Source organism: Bufo bufo, chromosome 4, assembly GCF_905171765.1.
Source record: "Bufo bufo chromosome 4, aBufBuf1.1, whole genome shotgun sequence".
Lineage (NCBI taxonomy): Eukaryota > Metazoa > Chordata > Amphibia > Anura > Bufonidae > Bufo > Bufo bufo.
In genome coordinates this window covers 229,579,230-229,598,309 of record NC_053392.1, presented here as the reverse complement: position 1 = coordinate 229,598,309, position 19,080 = coordinate 229,579,230, and the positions used below count along the sequence as shown (strand labels likewise).

Below are 19,080 nucleotides of genomic sequence, written 5' to 3'. Positions count from 1 at the left end.
AGCACGTTCACATTATCTCCCACCCAGTCTTCTGCAGAAAGCGCACAGATGGTGCCTGAAAACCAAGCCCATCAGTCTGTCACATCACCCCCATGCATATCAGGGAAACTGTCTGAGCCTCAACTTATGCAGCAGTCTCTTATGCTGTTTGAAGACTCTGCTGGCAGGGTTTCCCAAGGGCATCCACCTAGCCCTTCCCCAGCGGTGGAAGACATAGAATGCACTGACGCACAACCACTCATGTTTCCTGATGATGAGGACATGGGAATACCACCTCAGCACGTCTCTGATGATGACGAAACACAGGTGCCAACTGCTGCGTCTTTCTGCAGTGTGCAGACTGAACAGGAGGTCAGGGATCAAGACTGGGTGGAAGACGATGCATGGGACGATGAGGTCCTAGACCCCACATGGAATGAAGGTCGTGCCTCTGACTTTCAGAGTTCGGAGGAAGAGGCAGTGGTGAGACCGAGCCAACAGCGTAGCAAAAGAGGGAGCAGTGGGCAAAAGCAGAACACCCGCTGCCAAGAGAGTCCGCCTGCTACTGGCCACGGCCATCTGGGACCGAACACCCCAAAGGCAGCTTCAAGGAGTTCCCTGGCATGGCAGTTCTTCAAACAATGTGCTGACGACAAGACCCGAGTGGTTTGCACGCTGTGCCATCAGAGCCTCAAGCGAGGTATTAACGTTCTGAACCTTAGCACAACCTGCATGACCAGGCACCTGCATGCAAAGCATGATCTGCAGTGGAGTAAACACCTTAAAAACAAGAAACTCACTCAGGCTCCCCCTGCTACCTCTTCTGCTGCTGCCTCGGCCTTTTCCCCCGCCTCTGGAGGAACGTTGGCACCTGCCGCCCAGCAAACAGAGGATGTACCACCAACACCACCACCTGCGTCACCAAGCATCTCAACCATGTCACACGGCAGCGTTCAGCTCTCCATCTCACAAACATTTGAGAGAAAGCATAAATTCCCACCTAGCCACCCTCAATCCCTGGCCCTGAATGCCAGCATTTCTAAACTACTGGCCTATGAAATGCTGTCCTTCAGGCTGGTGGACACAGACAGCTTCAAACAGCTCATGTCGCTTGCTGTCCCACAGTATGTTGTTCCCAGCCGCCACTACTTCTCCAAGAGAGCCGTGCCTTCTCTGCACAACCAAGTATCCGATAAAATCAAGTGTGCACTGCGGAACGCCATCTGTGGCAAGGTCCACCTAACCACAGATACGTGGACCAGTAAGCACGGCCAGGGACGCTATATCTCCCTAACTGCACACTGGGTAAATGTAGTGGCGGCTGGGCCCCAGGCGGAGAGCTGTTTGGCGCACGTCCTTCCGCCGCCAAGGATCGCAGGGCAACATTCTTTGCCTCCTGTAGCCTCCTCCTCCTACTCGGCTTCCTCCTCCTCTTCTTCCACCTGCTCATCCAGTCAGCCACACACCTTCGCCACCAACTTCAGCACAGCCCGGGTAAACGTCAGCAGGCCATTCTGAAACTCATATGTTTGGGGGACAGGCCCCACACCGCGCAGGAGTTGTGGTGGGGTATTGAACAACAGACTGATGAGTGGTTGCTGCCGGTGAGCCTCAAGCCCGGCCTGGTGGTGTGCGATAATGGGCAAAATCTTGTCGCAGCTCTGGGACTAGCCGGTTTGACACATATCCCTTGCCTGGCGCATGTGTTGAATTTGGTGGTGCAGAAGTTCATTCACAACTACCCCGACATGTCAGAGCTGCTGCATAAAGTGCGGTCCATCTGTGCGCGCTTCCGGCATTCACATCCTGCCGCTGCTCGCCTGTCTGCGCTACAGCGTAACTTCGGCCTTCCCGCTCACCGCCTCATATGCGACGTGCCCACCAGGTGGAACTCCACCTTGCACATGCTGGACAGACGGTGCGAGCTGCAGCACGCACGGGTCAGTCGCACTGCGGAAGAGCACCACTTCACCACCAATGACTGGGCCTCCATGCGAGACCTGTGTGCCCTGTTGCGCTGTTTCGAGTACTCCACCAACATGGCCAGTGGCGATGACGCCGTTATCAGCGTTACAATACCACTTCTATGTCTCCTTGAGAAAACACTTAGGGCGATGATGGAAGAGGAGGTGGCCCAGGAGGAGGAGGAAGAGGAAGAGGGGTCATTTTTAGCACTTTCAGGCCAGTCTCTTAGAAGTGACTCAGAGGGAGTTTTTTTGCAACAGCAGAGGCCAGGTACAAATGTGGCCAGACAGGGCCCACTACTGGAGGACAAGGAGGACGAGGATGAGGAGGAGGAGGAGGAGGATGAGGATGAGGATGAAGCATGTTCACAGCGGGGTGGCACCCAACGCAGCTCGGGCCCATCACTGGTGCGTGGCTGGGGGGAAACGCAGGACGATGACGATACGCCTCCCACAGAGGACAGCTTGTCCTTACCTCTGGGCAGCCTGGCACACATGAGCGACTACATGCTGCAGTGCCTGCGCAACGACAGCAGAGTTGCCCACATTTTAACGTGTGCGGACTACTGGTTTACCACCCTGCTGTATCCCCGGTACAAAGACAATGTGCCCACCTTACTTCCTGCACTGGAGCGTGATAGGAAGATGCGTGAGTACAAGCGCACGTTGGTAGACGCGCTACTGAGAGCATTCCCAAATGTCACAGGGGAACAAGTGGAAGCCCAAGGCGAAGGCAGAGGAGGGGCAAGAGGTCGCCAACGCAGCTGTGTCACGGCCAGCTCCTCTGAGGGCAGGGTTAGCATGGCAGAGATGTGGAAAAGTTTTGTCACCACGCCACAGCTAACTGCACCACCACCTGATACGGAACGTGTTAGCAGGAGGCAGCATTTCACTAACATGGTGGAACAGTACGTGGACTGAAAGCAGTACTAACCCAAGAACAAGACGGGCAGGAACGAGTCATTGCGTTTATTATTCGGTCTCTACGGGACTCTGAGCGCAATCCCCTTCAAACTCTAGTTGTTAGCGTTAGCCTGCGCAATGACTGAAAAATTCTCAGGGTATCTCACCGGGACACAGATCCTAGTAAGAACAGACAATAACCCATTGGCCTACCTGCAGAATGCAAAGCTGGGCGCCTTGGAGCAGAGATGGATGGCTAGACTGGCGAAGTTTGACTACACCATCAAATACCGTGCCGGTAAAGACAACACAAATGCGGATGCACTGTCTAGACTCACCTGGGAAGTCCCAGTAGGTGAGGATGACAAGAGGGTGAAGGGACTGAGATACCCGATCTTGGTCAAGTGCCTGGACATTCGCCCATGGCCAGCTCAAGTGGGGTGGCAACTGGGAGCGCTGTGATGCTGGGGAAGACTGAGGAAGAATGGGCTCAAATGCAAGATGATGATACTGACCTAATGAAGATTAAATACTGGTGAGGATTGGGATATGGCCCAGGATGGAAGAGCGAAGCCGCTTGTCCTCAGACGGATGAAAGCTAGTGTTGGTCGAGCAACAAAATTCTCGGGTGTTCGAGTAGAACACCTCGGGATGCTCGGGTGCTCTACCGAGCACAATGGAAGTCAATGGGAGAACCCGAGCATTAAACCAGGCACCCCCTGCTCTAAAGAGGGGAGGGTGTCTGGTTCACAGAAAAAGGTCAGAAATTGATGGAAACACCACTAAAATGGTTTGGGAACAGCATGGGGTGGATGTCTGGATGCATCAGGTTGCTGCTGGGAACGATGTTGTCCGAGTAGTACGCCACTTTTACAGACTGACAATAATACGTACAAAACCGAAGATAAAATCGATTTTAGAGGAAAAATTGTTAGGAAACATTCTTTCCTGTATAGTTACTTGTATAAAAAGTGCAAGTGCTGCCAACAATTACAAGGAGGAGGCACTCCGATACAACATATATATCACATAAAGGAGGGCCTCATTCATATTGTGGTACAATTGTTCAGGTAGTGGGACTCCTACACTCATAAAGCCTATGCACTAATTTAACGGGCTGCCAAAAATTACAAGGAACCGGCACTACAATACACCCTTTATTACACACAAAGGAGGGCATCCTACACATCCTTGAAAATTATAATTGATGGCCTGCTGGTGACCCTCAAAAACTATTGGAGCAAGGGCCTGCTGATCTGATCATCTAAAACATTAGGGGTGAGCGTCTGCTGCTGAGCTGACCTTCTAAAACATTAGGGGCGAGTGCCTGCTGCTGATCTGACCTTCTAAAACATTAAGGGCGAGTTCCTGCTGCTGATCTGACCTTCTAAAACATTAGGGGCGAGTTCCTGCTGCTGATCTGACCATCTAAAACATTAGGGTCGAGGGCCTGCTGGTGACCCTCTAAAACATTATGGGCGATTACCTGCTAGTGACCCTCAAAAACATTATGGGCGAGGGCCTACTGGTGACCCTCTAAAACATTATGGGTGAGGACCTGCTGGTGACCCTCAAAAACATTATGGGTGAGGGCCTGCTGGTGACCCTCTAAAACATTATGGTCGAGGGCCTGCTGGTGACCCTCTAAAACATTAAGAACAAGGGCTTGCTGTGACCCTCTAAAACATTATGGGCGAGGACCTGCTGGTGACCCTCTAAAACATTATGGGCGAGGGCCTGCTGGTGACCCTCAAAAACATGATGGTTGAGGGCCTGCTGGTGACCCTCTAAAACATTATGGTTGAGGGCCTGCTGGTGACCCTCTAAAACATTATGGGTGAGGGCCTGATGCTGAGCTGACCCTCTAAAAAATTTGGAGCGGGGGCAGCCTAATAAGCATGTTGATATGATGGAGGAGGAGGACTAGAAAAGGGAGATTGAACCATATACCCTTTTTAGTGGTGAAAAGGGTGCATGGAAATACAGTGTATTCAATACACCATAAAAGCCACATTTAGAGTGCCTTTATGTTCAGCCGCTTTCCTCTGGTGGAGTAGAGAAGTCAGGGGCAATCCAGGCCTTGTTCATTTTGATAAGAGTCAACCGGTCAGCAATTTCAGTTGACAGGCGGATGCGCTTAACAGTTATTATGCCCCCAGCAGCACTAAATACACGCTCTGACAAAACGCTGGCGACGGGGCAGGCCACCACCTCCAGTTCGCGCCACGTGTCTAGCTTGGACACCCAAGAGTTGTAAGGCACACAGGGATCACTGAGGACACTGACACAGTCTGCTACTTACTCCTTCACCATGTTCCAAAATTTTTCCCTCCTTGTGACACTAGGCTGCGCATCAGGTTGAGGCTGCTGGCGGGGTGTCATAAAACTGTCACAGGCCTTGGAGAGTGTTGCCCTGCCTCTGTTAGAACTGCTGTGTGTTCCCCTCGTCTCCCCTCCTTGGTTGGCCAAGGAACTACGGACTCTGCAGCCAGCGTTGTCAGCTGTAAATTTTTGGAGCAATTTTTACACAAGGACCTTCTGGTATTGCACCATTTTGCTAGTCCTCTCCATCACAGGAATGAGAGATGAGAAGTTCTCTTTGTAGAGGGGTCGAGAAGGGTGAACAACCAGTAATCGGTGTAGGCCAAAATGCGTACAATGCGAGGGTCACAGGAAAGGCAGCCTAGCATAAAGTCAGCCATGTGTGCCAGAGTACCAACAGGCAAGACTTCGCTGTCCTCATCAGGAGGATGACTCTCAATCTCTTCCTCCTTTTCTGCCCATTCACACTGCACAGATGAAGTTAAATCTTTCATGGGTACTACCCTCTGTAGCGGAGGCAATCGTCTCCTGCTCCTTCTCCTCCTCATCATCCAATTCACACTGAGAAGACAAACTGAGGGTGGTCTGGCTATCACCCTGTGTACTGTCTTCCCCCATTTCCACGTCTTCCACATGCAAAGCGTCCGCCTTAATTGTGAGCAGCAAGCTTTTGAGTAGTGTAGGGTTTTGCTCTGGTAGGCAGGGTAAGCGGACGCAATACAGAGGCAAAACCACGGTTGAAAAGCAAAACTCAGTATTTATTCACACAAAAAGGCTGAAAAGAAAAACAATACTTGGCAGGGCCCTGGTGTTAATTCACACCACAGGAATCTTCGTGTTAATTCACACAGCAAAAGTTCACAGAAAAAACACGTCACCTGGCAGTCCACAGCAGGCTTTAGGGTGCCTGGCTTCCAGCTGGCAGCTCTCATGCAGCTCTCAGCCTTGCAGTATGGCAGAACTCTTCAGCTCCCAAAACACAGAGCTCCACTATCACCTGGAGGTTCATTCCACACCCAGCTGAGCTGCTGGCTGGGCTTTTAAACCCCAGCCCAAAACCTGGCCTGGACGTGGGGAACAGCCACCCACCCTTCTCTTTGGCTGCTCCCAATAAGAACCGCCCTGGATTGGCTTTACAGCCACACTAAGTAAAACAGTGTCAGCGAGCACTAGCTGCCGCTGACACACAAAATTATCGGTTCTTATCTCACCGAGGCCAGGAACCTCGGTGACACGTACCTTCCGTCAATGACGGACCCCTGCGCCTTCCTACATACCTCCCCCCTTTGTTCAACCCTGAGGGGGTGAACACACGCCAGACAGTGTACTCGGGACAGGGCATCCGTGTTTCCCTGTAACCGGCCTGCCCTGTGTTCTACTGTGAACTTAAAGTTTTGCATAGACAAAACCAACTGGTGACCCAAGCATTCTTTGGGGTGGCTCATCCACTTGAGAGGGGAGTGATCGGTCACCAGACGGAACTTCCTTCCCAACAGATAATAACAGAGAGACTCGAGTGCCCACTTGATGGCCAGGCACTCTCTCTCCACTATACTGTACCATATCTCCGCTAGAGTGAGCTTACGGCTGAGGAACACAACGGGATGCTGCTCCCTGTTGACTTCCTGAGACAGTACCTCACCGAGGCCTACTTCGGAGGCATTAGTCTGTACCACAAATCCCCTTTTGAAATCGGGCGTAACCAAAACTGGGGACCCACACAGGGCCGACTTCAAAGCGGAGAAAGCCTCTTCCGCCTGGTCATTCCAGTGGACTATCACGGACTTCCGTCCCTTTAAGAGCCCTGTCAACGGAGCCGCTAAAGTGGCAAAATGGGGCACAAATTGGGTAATGGCACAGTATGGCATAAAGTTCAGTATTTGCTTCATTTGAATTTGCAACAGTAAATGACTGACAAATAACACACATCAGAAAGAATTACCTCTGCAATATATGACACAACAAAGAGTGTAAGGACCATGATCAAGATGTTCACTCTCCAGTAATATGGGGTACACACAGTCTGAAATGAGTAAAAAGACATGAGTGAGCATTGTTTTATACACAATTTCAAAAAGTGTAATTACATGTAATTATTTCCAAATCTTGTATACCCATATTTTATTCAGAATAAATCATAGAGCACATACAGTACAGACCAAAAGTTTGGACACACCTTCTCATTCAAAGAGTTTTCTTTATTTTCATGACTATGAATATTGTAGATTCACACTGAAGGCATCAAAACTATGAATTAACACATGTGGAATTATATACATAACAAACAAGTGTGAAACAACTGAAAATATGTCATATTCTAGGTTCTTTAAAGTAGCCACCTTTTGCTTTGATTACCGCTTTGCACACTCTTGGCATTCTCTTGATGATCTTCAAGGGGTAGTCCCCTGAAATGGTTTTCACTTCACAGGTGTGCCCTGTCAGGTTTAATAAGTGGGATTTCTTGCCTTATAAATGGGGTTGGGACCATCAGTTGCGTTGAGGAGAAGTCAGGTGGATACACAGCTGATAGTCCTACTGAATAGACTGTTAGAATTTGTATTATGGAAAGAAAAAAGCAGCTAAGTAAAGAAAAACGAGTGGCCATCATTACTTTAACCCCTTAAGGACCGGGCTCATTTTCACCTTAAGGACCAGGCCATTTTTTGGAAATCTGACCAGTGTCACTTTAAGTGCTAATAACTTTAAAACGCTTTGACTTATCCAGGCCATTCTGAGATTTTTAGGGACCAGTTCAGGTCTGAAGTCACTTTGCGAGGCTTACATAATAGAAACCACCCAAAAATGACCCCATCTAAGAAACTACACCCCTCAAGGTATTCAAAACTGATTTTGCATACATTGTTAACCCTTTAGGTGTTGCACAAGAGTTATTGGCAAATGGGGAGGAAATTTGAGAATTTCATTTTTTTGTCTAATTTTTCATTTTAACACATTTTTTCCACTAACAAAGCAAGGGTTAACAGCCAAACAAGACTGTATCTTTATTGCCCTGACTCTGTCGTTTACAGAAACACCCAATATGTGGCCGTAAACTACTGTACGGCCACACAGCGGGGCGTAGAGTGAAAGGTGCGCCGTATGGTTTTTGGAAGGCTGATTTATATGGACTGGTTTATTTACACCATGTCCCATTTGAAGCCCCCTGATGCACCCGTAGAGGAGAAACTCCCTAAAAGTGACCCCATCTAAGAAACTACACCCCTCAAGGTATTCAAAACTGATTTTACATACGTTGTTAACCCTTTAGGTGTTGCACAAGAGTTATTGGCAAATGGAGATGAAATTTGAGAATTTCATTTTTTTGACTAATTTTCAATTTTAACCGATTTTTTCCACTAACAAAGCAAGGGTTAACAGCCAAACAAGACTGTATCTTTATTGCCCTGACTCTGCTGTTCACAGAAACACCCCATATGTGGCCGTAAACTACTGTACGGCCACACAGTGGGGCGTAGAGTGAAAGGTGCGCCGTTTGGTTTTTGGAAGGCAGGTTTTGCTGGACTGTTTTTTTGACACCATGTCCCATTTGAAGCCCCCCTGATGCACCCCTAGAGTAGAAACTCCATAAAAGTGACCCCATCTAAGAAACTACACCCCTCAAGGTATTCAAAACTGATTTTACAAACTTTGTTAACCCTTTAGGTGTTGCACAAGATTTAATGGAAAATAGAGACACAATTTCAAAATTTCACATTTTTGGCAGATTTTCCATTTTAATATTTTTTTTCCAGTTACAAAGCAAGGGTTAACAGCCAAACAAAACTCAATATTTATGGCCCTGATTCTGTAGTTTACAGAAACACCCCATATGTGGTCGTAAACAGCTGTACGGGCACACGGCAGGGCGCAGAAGGAAAGGAATGCCATACGGTTTTTGGAAGGCAGGTTTTGCTGGACTGTTTTTTTTTACACCATGTCCCATTTGAAGCCCCCCTAATGCTCCCCCAGAGTAGAAACTCCAAAACAGTGACCCCATTTTAGAAACTAAGGGATAGGGTGGCAGTTTTGTTGGTACTAGTTTAGGGTACATATGATTTTTGGTTGCTCTATATTACACTTTTTGTGCGGCAAGGTAACAAGAAATAGCTTTTTTGGCACGTTTTTTTTTTTGTCATTTACAACATTCATCTGACAGGTTAGATCATGTGGTAATTTTATAGAGCAGGTTGTCACGGACGCGGCGATACCTAATATGTATACAATTTTTTTTATTTATGTAAGTTTTATACAATAACTTCATTTTTAAAACCAAAAAAATGTTTTAGTGTCTCCATAGTCTAAGAGCCATAGTTTTTTCAGTTTTTGGGCGATTATCTTGAGTAGGGTCTCATTTTTTGCGGGATGAGATGACGGTTTGATTGGCACTATTTTGGGGTGCATATGACTTTTTGATCGCTTGCTATTACACTTTTTGTGACGTAAGATGGCAAAAAATAGCTTTTTTTACACCGTTTTCTTTTTTTTTTTTTTTTACGGTGGTCATCTGAGGGGTTAGGTCATGTGATATTTTTATAGAGCCGGTCGATACGGACGCGGTGATACCTAATATGTATACTTTATTTTTATTTATGTAAGTTTTACACAATGATTTCATTTTTGAAACAAAAAAAATCATGTTTTAGTGTTTCCATAGTCTAAGAGCCATAGTTTTTTCAGTTTTTGGGCGATTATCTTGAGTAGCGTCTCATTTTTTGCGGGATGAGATGACGGTTTGATTAGTACTATTTTGGCGTACATGCGACTTTTTTGATCACTTTTATTACCTTTTTTGGGAAGTAAGGTGGGCAAAATTTCAATTTTCTCATAGTTTTTATTTTTTTATTTTTATGGCGTTCACCATGCGGGGAAAGTAACATGACCGTTTTATAGATCAGGTCGTTACGGACGCGACGATACCTAATATGTGTACTTTATTTTATTTTTTTAATTTTTATTCAGTGATAAATGTTTTTTTTTTTTATCTTAACTTTTTTCACTTTTTTTTACATTTTTTTGACCCAGACCCACTTGGTTCTTGAAGATCCAGTGGGTCTGATGTCTGTATAATACAGTACAGAACCATATATAGGGCTCTGCACTGTATTTTACTTACACTTTGTCTGAACAGATCTCTGCTTTTAGCATAGATCTGTTCAGCACCATGGACAGCAGGACGCCTGAGCAGGCGTCCTGTTGCCATGGGAACCTTCCCCGTCTGCCACAACTTCGCAGACGGGGAAGGGTAAGCACAGGGCTGAGGGGGGCTCTCTGGGGGCTTTCTCCCTCTCCATCGGGGGGCTGCAAAGGCACAGCAGCCCCCCGATGGAGAGGGAGGGAGCTCCCTGACCGATGACAGTTAACTTTTTCCATACAGCGGTCCGTACGGACCGCGGTATGGAAAGGGTTAAACGGCTGACATCTGCACAGATGTCAGCCGTTTATACCAGGGTGCCAGCAATGTGCTGGCACCCTGGTATAACCACTAGAAGCCAACGATCGTTCATGGGGAGGCGGGCGGGGGATCGCGATCCCGCCTGCCGCACCGCCCGCCTCCCGCAACGCCCCCACCGCCTGCGACACCCCCCCCCTCCTGCACCACCCGCTGGCATCAAATCGTGCAGGGGTGCAGGGGGGGGTGAAAAATATTGATTTTATGCACTCTCAAGTTTCTGATCCCCGCGGTCAGGGCCCGCGGGGATCAGAAACTGCAAAAAGCGCAGCAAACAGCAGGTCTGAATTGACCTGCGGTTTGCTGCGATCGCCGGTACGGGGGGGGTCAAATGACCCCCCCTTGCATTGTTACGGGATGCCGGCTGAATGATTTCAGCCGGCATCCCGTTCCGATTAACCCCCGCGGCGCCGGAATTCCGATTTTAAGTCAGGACGTACCGGTACGTCCTGTGTCCTTAAGGACTCGGGAAATAGGGCGTACCGGTACATCCTATGTCCTTAAGGGGTTAAGAAATGAAGGTCGGTCAGTCAGCCGAAAAATTGGGAAAACTTTGAAAGTAAGGGCTATTTGACCATGAAGGAGAGTGATGTGGTGCTGCGCCAGATGACCTGGCCTCCACAGTCACCGGACCTGAACCCAATCGAGATGGTTTGGGGTGAGCTGGACCGCAGAGTGAAGGCAAAAGGGCCAACAAGTGCTAAGCATCTCTGGGAACTCCTTCAAGACTGTTGGAATACCATTTCAGGGGACTACCTCTTGAAGCTCATCAAGAGAATGCCAAGAGTGTGCAAAGCAGTAATCAAAGCAAAAGGTGGCTACTTTGAAGAACCTAGAATATGACATATTTTCAGTTGTTTCACACTTGTTTGTTATGTATATAATTCCACATGTGTTAATTCATAGTTTTGATGCCTTCATAGTTATGAAAATAAAGAAAACTCTTTGAATGAGAAGGTGTGTCCAAACTTTTGGTCTGTACTGTATATGTTGAGATAATTTCCCATTTCATAAAAAAATAACAACACTTTTGTCTAGAAAAGCTACTCCAGTTTTTCTACCCAGCCCTCTTATTGGATTGAGATTGTGTCTTTTTTTGCGATTTTTTTAAAAAGTCGCAATGATAAATCTGAAACTTATTAACATACCTAACCACACCCACTTTTCAAGCCACATTACAAAACTGGAGTGAGTGGTGTAAAAATGCAAACAGTTGCAAAATTTTTGCACAAGCAAGTGCAAAAAGTTGCAAAAGCCATATTTTGTGACTTTTTGAAGCCAGAATTTTAGAGTGAAGACATGATAAATTAGGGCCATTGTCTCGATGGGAGCAAAATTGTCCTAAAACCTCAAATTACTGTTCAGTATTAATAGTGCCCTTCCAGATGTGTAAGTTGCCCACGCCATAGGAACTAATGCAACCCCATGCCATAAGAGATGCAGACTTTTGAACTGTGTGCTGATAACAAGCTGGATGGTCCCTCTCCCCTTGAGTCCATAGAACACTGCATCCATAGATTCAAAAGAATTTTTTTAAAAATGTTATTCATCTGACAACAGAAATGTTTTCCATTTTGCTTTAATCCATTTTTAATGTGTTTTATCTTAAAGAAGATGTTGACATATGGCTTCTTGTTTGCATGATACAACTTTAACTTGCAGTTCTCTATTGCGGGGCAAACTGTGTTCACAGACAATGATTTCTGGAAGAGTTCATGAGCCCTTGTAGTGATTTTCAGTACAAAGTTTTGCCTGTTTTAACACAGTGCCCCCCGAGGGCCCATAGATCACAAGCATCCAATATTGACCGACAGCCATGTTCATTACACACACAATTTTCTCCAGATTTTCCGAATCTCTGTGATATTATGAACTGTAGATAGTAGGTTATTCAAAGTATTCACAATTTTAACTTGAGAAACATTTGAACATTTCTGAAATTGTTCCACACTTTTTAGACAGTTTTTCGAAGATTAGTGAATCTCTGCTTATCTTTGGTTCTGAAACACTCTGCCTCTATAACATGCTCTTTTTATACCCAATCATGTGACTTAATAGAAAATTGCTCTTCCAGACATTTTTTTTTTAAATTAGTACCTTTTACTTTTCCAGTCTTTTGTTGTCCCTGTCCAAACCTTTTTTTAATTGTTCTGCTGCGTCAAGTTCTTAATTAGCGTTTTCTGAAAACCAATCAATATCTGATTGGTGGGGGTCTGACACCAAGAACAACCATTGATCAGCTGTTTGAGAAGGCACTGGCTCCCACAGTAATTCCATGGCCTTCTCTCAGCTTACCAAGCACAACAATGTAAATTATGCAGTGGCTGTGCTTGGTATTGCAGTGCAGCCCCATTCACTTCAATGGAGCTGAGCTGCGCCGATGAACCTGACGTTGAGGCAGCCGAGCTAATCTTGATGGTTAACTAACTCTTTCAATGTATTTCAATGGCTTTCATCACAACCGTTAAAAGCCAGTCACTGTTAAACATGGTCTGAAATCACTTCCCAGAAGCATAACTTTCCCATCAAAAGGTAACTTAATATTTGTAATTTATCTTAAAAGAGTAGCAATTGTATTGACAGCATGACTTGAAGCCATTGTACATTCATCAATAATAGGCAGTTTTAATTTCTTATTTATCTTGCTTCCTCTGAATTTAAGCGAATTGATGAAACAGATGCCCATACAAAGAATAGAACGTTCAGCCACCAATTTTGCGGCAATGTCAGTACATGTAGCTGAAAGTAGAATGTTTCCTGGGCCTGCAATATAATGAATTGACGTGGTGTAAATATAAGTTTTTCCTCTCCCACCAGGTCCATCAGGAAAAAAGCATTTTGGGGGAAACAGAATGCTTGTCGCTACTCCATATTTAGCGACTGAATCATAGATGTATCAGTAATCTGTAAATTTTCCTTATCAAATGTTTCATTAAATATACTTGGAATATCATGCGCTGGAGATGGAAGTCCAAAGTTTTCACAAGGTGTCATTGTTTGTTATCAATATATCCTGCAGATCTTTTAGAACATACTTTTCACATTCACTGCTGTCAACTTCCTTACTGGGCGACTTTGAGGCAATTGTCTATTAGCCTTACACTTATCTCACAAAGACACAGATATAGGCAAAGACATGGGTGCATACAGCCTTTCTGCTGCCTGAGGTGAAAATGTAAATGGCACACCCCAAGGCAAATTCTATACCTAACCCCTTCCCTCCAGCCCTACTGTTAAAGACATACCGGTACTTAGAAAACAGTACGTATAGTGAATATTGATCCTACTCTGTACTGATGAGGGACAAGCACCCCTGAAACAGCTGTCTACAGATTGATATTTGGCTTGGCTATTTTCCCTTATGATCTGCCAAGGCTTGTTAAACAGTAGGACTTTGACTCATAGGAAGTCACTTCCATAAAATGGCGCTAGTGAGATGGTTCTTCTCTGGGAGATACCTCTTGGCATATTTTTATCCCATATGGAGAATTGCCAATAAGTCTTCATACCATAGAGAGCTGCTAAAAAGTCTCCATACATAGCTGGTCTCTTAAAGGACAGCAGCACCCTGGCTAAGCTTCACACTCAGCCAGCCAGAATACTACTCTGTACTAATGAGGGGCAAGCACCACAAAACATCTGTCTACATACTAGATGCTCTCCATAATGACAACGAGTACCCCCGAACAACACATATATATTGCCCATAAACCCTGTGTGGCATACTAGGTATGCTCTCTCGACATCAGAGAGTGTTATATACCAATTTTCAGGGTAATTGGAGCATGTTTGATTTGGGTAGAATTGATTCAGACCTGAATTTCTGTAATCTCTAGCCACATTCTTTAAGACGCTTGGCAAGCAGCAGACACTGTAAAGCAGCCCTCTCAATGAAGCAAGCTTAAGAAGACAATTTTGATTCTGGTGAAATGTCTTCAAGCAGCACATGACCCATCACTAATATGTCACCTGGGGGAACATGATGCTAAGGCCAGTCATTGGCTCCAGTGGCATGGGTGACCCCCATCTATCCAGAATTTTACAGGACAGGGACTGGACATCATTGAAGGGTGATAGGGACCCAGGGAGTTGTTACAGAGCAGATGGGAACAAGGGAGTATGATTTTTTCAGCAGGTACGACAAACTGGGGTTCAAAGTTGAAAAAAGTCCAAAAAGCTAGAAACACCTTAATGGGTTTTAACAAATATAGGAAACAATAAAGTATTATTTGATATCCCATGAAATACTGAAATTAAATATTTGGAGAAAAAAATGTCAAATTTGATATATGGTCATATATATTATTAAAGCTAAAATTCAAAAATTACTATATACCTAATATTGAATTATAAATATACATTATAAAATACTTTACCTCAATAGCCGTGTAGAAAGAGTCAATATCAGCAAAAAGGACAAATAAATAAAATGCAACTTGAATTATGATCAAAGTTGATAACAGATCTGGAAAAGAAAAAAAAATCATTACTGTCAACATGTGTGTATATAAAATTGTGGCATATATGTATGTTGTGTTGGATGTTAACAAAATCTCTATTAGTAAAGAATTGGTGTACACATGTACACAGAAGAGAGATGTGCCCATAGAAAAGATCAAATTTGGACCATTAATAGGGTCACTAGTGTAGAGACTCTCTACACATATGAATTTGGTCTGGTATTTTTCCACTACAAAAAAACAAACAAACAAAAGCCACATAAATCGTTTTAATCTTTTGCGTTTCCAAATGTGGTTTTTATGGGTTTTTAGTGTCCTTTTTTTCAAAATAACTGTGTGAATGACTTTTCTTTATAATTTTTTCATTTTTCCCAGGATGTGGACAAAACAGACTATTTCATCAGTAATTTGTTGTAAGCAATTTTGACTCTTAACCCCTTAGGGACCCATGATGTACCGGTAAAGCATGGATCCCGAGTCCTTAAGAACCCATGACGTACCGGTACGTCATGTATAGTTCCGATCACCGCCGCCCGGCGGGCGGTGATCGGAACCTGGTGCCTGCTCAAATCATTGAGCAGGCACCTAGGCTAAATGCTCGGGGGGCTTTTTATTGCATGCCCTAACCCCTCACATGAACACTGTAACATTTTTTTAATAAAAACTGTGCTAAATAAACCATTTTTTGTCACCTTACATCACAAAAAGTGTAATAGCAAGCGATCAAAAAGTCACACGCACCCCAAAATAGTGCCAATAAAACCGTCATCTCATCCCGCAAAAATCATACCCTACTCAAGGTAATCGCCCAAAAACTGAAAAAAATTATGGCTCTCAGACTATGGAAACACTAAAACATTATTTTTTTTGCTTCAAAAAAGAAATCATTGTGTAAAACTTGCATAAATAAAAAAAAAGTATACATATTAGGTGTCGCCGCATCCAGGACAACCTGGTCTATAAAAATATCACATGATCTAACCTGTCAGATGAATGTTGTAAATAAAAAATAAAAACGGTGCCAAAACAGCTATTTCTTGTTATCTTGCCTCACAAAAAGTGTAATATAGAGCAACCAAAAATTATATGTACCCTAAACTAGTACCAACAATTTTGCCACCCTATCCCGTTGTTTCTAAAATCGTGCAATTTTTTGGGAGTTTCTACTCTAGGGGTGCATCAGGGGGGCTTCAAATGGGACATGGTGTCAAAAAAAACAATCCAGCAAAATCTGCCTTCCAAAAACCATATGGCATTCCTTTCCTTCTGAACCCTGCCGTGTGCCAGTTCAGCTGTTTACGACCACATATGGGGTGTTTCTGTAAACTACAGAATCAGGGCCATAAATATTGAGTTTTGTTTGGCTGGTAACCCTTGCTTTGTTACTGGGAAAAATGGATTAAAATGGAAAATTTGCCAAAAAATAGAAATTCTGAAATTTCACATCCATTTGCCAATAACTCTTGTGGAACACCTAAAGGGTTAACAATGTTTGTAAAATCTGTTTTGAATACCTTGAGGGGTGTAGTTTCTTAGATGGGGTCACTTTTATGGAGTTTCTACTCTAGGGTTGCATCAGGGGGGCTTCAAATGGGACATGGTGTCAAAAAAAACAGTCCAGCAAAATCTGCCTTCCAAAAACCGCATGGCATTTCTTTCCTTCTGCGCCCTGCCGTGTGCCCGTACAGTAGTTCACGACCACAAATGGGGTGTTTCTGTAAACTACAGAATCAGGGTTATAAATATTGAGTTTGGTTTTGCTGTTAACCCTTGCTTTGTAACTGGAAAAAAATTATTAAAATGGAAAATCTGCCAAAAAAGTAAAATTTTTAAATTGTATCTCTATTTTCCATTAATTCTTGTGGAACACCTAAAGGGTCAACGACGTTTGTAAAATCACTTTTGAATACCTTGAGAGGTGTAGTTTCTTAGATGGGGTCACTTTTATGGAGTTTCTACTCTAGGGTTGCATCAGGGGGCTTCAAATGGGACATGGTGTCAAAAAAAACAGTCCAGCAAAACCTGCCTTCCAAAAACCGTGTGGCATTTCTTTCCTTCTACTCCCTGCCGTGTGCCCGTACAGCGGTTTATGACCACGTATGGGGTGTTTCTGTAAACTACAGAATCAGAGCCATAAATATAGAGTTTGGTTTGGCTCTTAACCCTTGCTTTGTAACTGGAAAAAAATTATTAAAATTGAAAATCTGCCAAAAAAGCGAAATTTGGAAATTGTATCTCTATATTCCATTAATTCCGGTGTAACACCTAAAGGGTTAATGACGTTTGTAAAATCAGTTTTGAATACCGTGAGGGGTGTAGTTTCTAGAATGGGGTCATTTTTGGGTGGTTTCTATTATGTAAGCCTCGCAAAGTGACTTCAGACCTGAACTGGTCCCTAAAAATTGGGTTTTTGAAAATTTCTGAAGAATTTCAAGATTTTCTTCTAAACTTCTAAGCCTTGTAACATCCCCAAAAAATAAAATATCATTTCCAAAATGATCCAAACCTGAAGTAGACATATGGGGATTGTAAAGTAATAACTTTTTTTGGAGGTATTACTATGTATTATAGAAGTAGAGAAATTGAAACTTGGAAATTTGCTATTTTTTTACAAATTTTTGGTAAATTTGGTATTTTTTATAAATAAAAATGATTTTTTTTAACTTCATTTTACCAGTGTCATGAAGTACAATATGTGACGAAAAAACTTTCTCAGAATGGCCTGGATAAGTCAAAGCGTTTTAAAGTTATCACCACTTAAAGTGACACTGGTCAGATTTGCAAAAAATGGCCAAGTCCGTAAGGAGAAATAGGGCCAAGTCCTTAAGGGGTTAACTGCGCACATGCGAAGATCATTTATTTCATTACTTTAGGCAATGACTTAAAAATATTACTTTAAGTGGTTTAAAAGGGGTTGTTGTAGAGACTGGTAACACATGACCAGGGATCAGGCATGGTGAAAAATTAATAAAAAAAAAAAAAACCTCACTTGATCAAGGTATTCCAAGTTAAGTACCAAGCTCCTGTTTCCAGGAGCTCAGCAGTAGTGATGATCGAGTATGCTCGGCCGAACACCAGTTCGGCTCGAGCATCTCGATGCTCGGCACATGGCGGTATTCGGCCGAATACCGCATGTGCTCGAGTGCAATGCTCGAGTCTTTGCCAGCACGTTTCTTGGCTGCTATGCAGCCAATAAACGTGCAGGTAAGTACTGCCCTCACTGTAATGCCGTAGCCATGTTGGCTGCTGGCATTACAGTGATTGGCTGTCCGGAATGCGTCATCGGGTGCTATAAAGCACCCGATGACGCATGTTTGGCTCATTCTTAGTCAGGGAGAGCTGTGCTGAGGAAGGGACAGACAGTGTAGGGAGTGAATTAAGAATATTTTTACCACCAAAACATTTTAGAGACCCAAAAGTCCTTTTAAGGACTATTGTGTGTGGTAGCAGCAATCTATATTTTTAGCGCAACCTGCGATAAATTGCTAAAACTTTAGAGACCCAAAAGTCCTTCTAAGGACTATTGTGTGTGGCAGCAATATCTATTTATAGCGCATCCTGCGCTAAATAGCGTACAATAGTTAGGCCGCTGCAGACAGCAACATTTTCTGTGCTACATCTCCTGTCTAACGTGTGCGCATCCCAAAAAATATGTGACATCCAGTGTACTTTTTCCATAGATGGTGTCCGCTGAGGACAGTGACATTAGCTGCGGCACATCTCATGTGTAAAGTGAGGGCATCCAAAAAATATCTGTGACATACAGTGTACTTTTCCAATAGACGATGTCCGATTCTGACAGTGACATAACCAGTGCCACATCTGCAGTGTAACGTGTGCGCTGAAAAAATTTATCTGTGGCATACAGTGTCCTTTATCTGTAGACGGTGTCCGCTGGTGACAATGACATTAGCTGCGCCACATCTCCAGTGTAAAGTGTGCACATCCAAAAAATATCTGACATCCAGTGTACTTTTTCCGTAGACGGCGTCCGCTGCGGACA

At 44.3% G+C, this 19,080-nt stretch overlaps 1 protein-coding gene across 1 annotated transcript in view; it reads right to left on the bottom strand.

Moving 5' to 3' along the window:
• Positions 1-19,080, bottom strand: part of LOC120997971 (probable cation-transporting ATPase 13A5) — a 393,800-nt gene that overhangs the window by 20,742 nt on the left and 353,978 nt on the right. Inside the window, exons 28-29 of the mRNA XM_040428358.1 lie at positions 14,994-15,082; positions 7,111-7,191 (exon numbers count right to left, since the gene is read on the bottom strand). Of these exons, the coding sequence (XP_040284292.1) occupies positions 7,111-7,191; positions 14,994-15,082 (170 nt within the window). The remainder of the gene's footprint in view (positions 1-7,110; positions 7,192-14,993; positions 15,083-19,080) is intronic.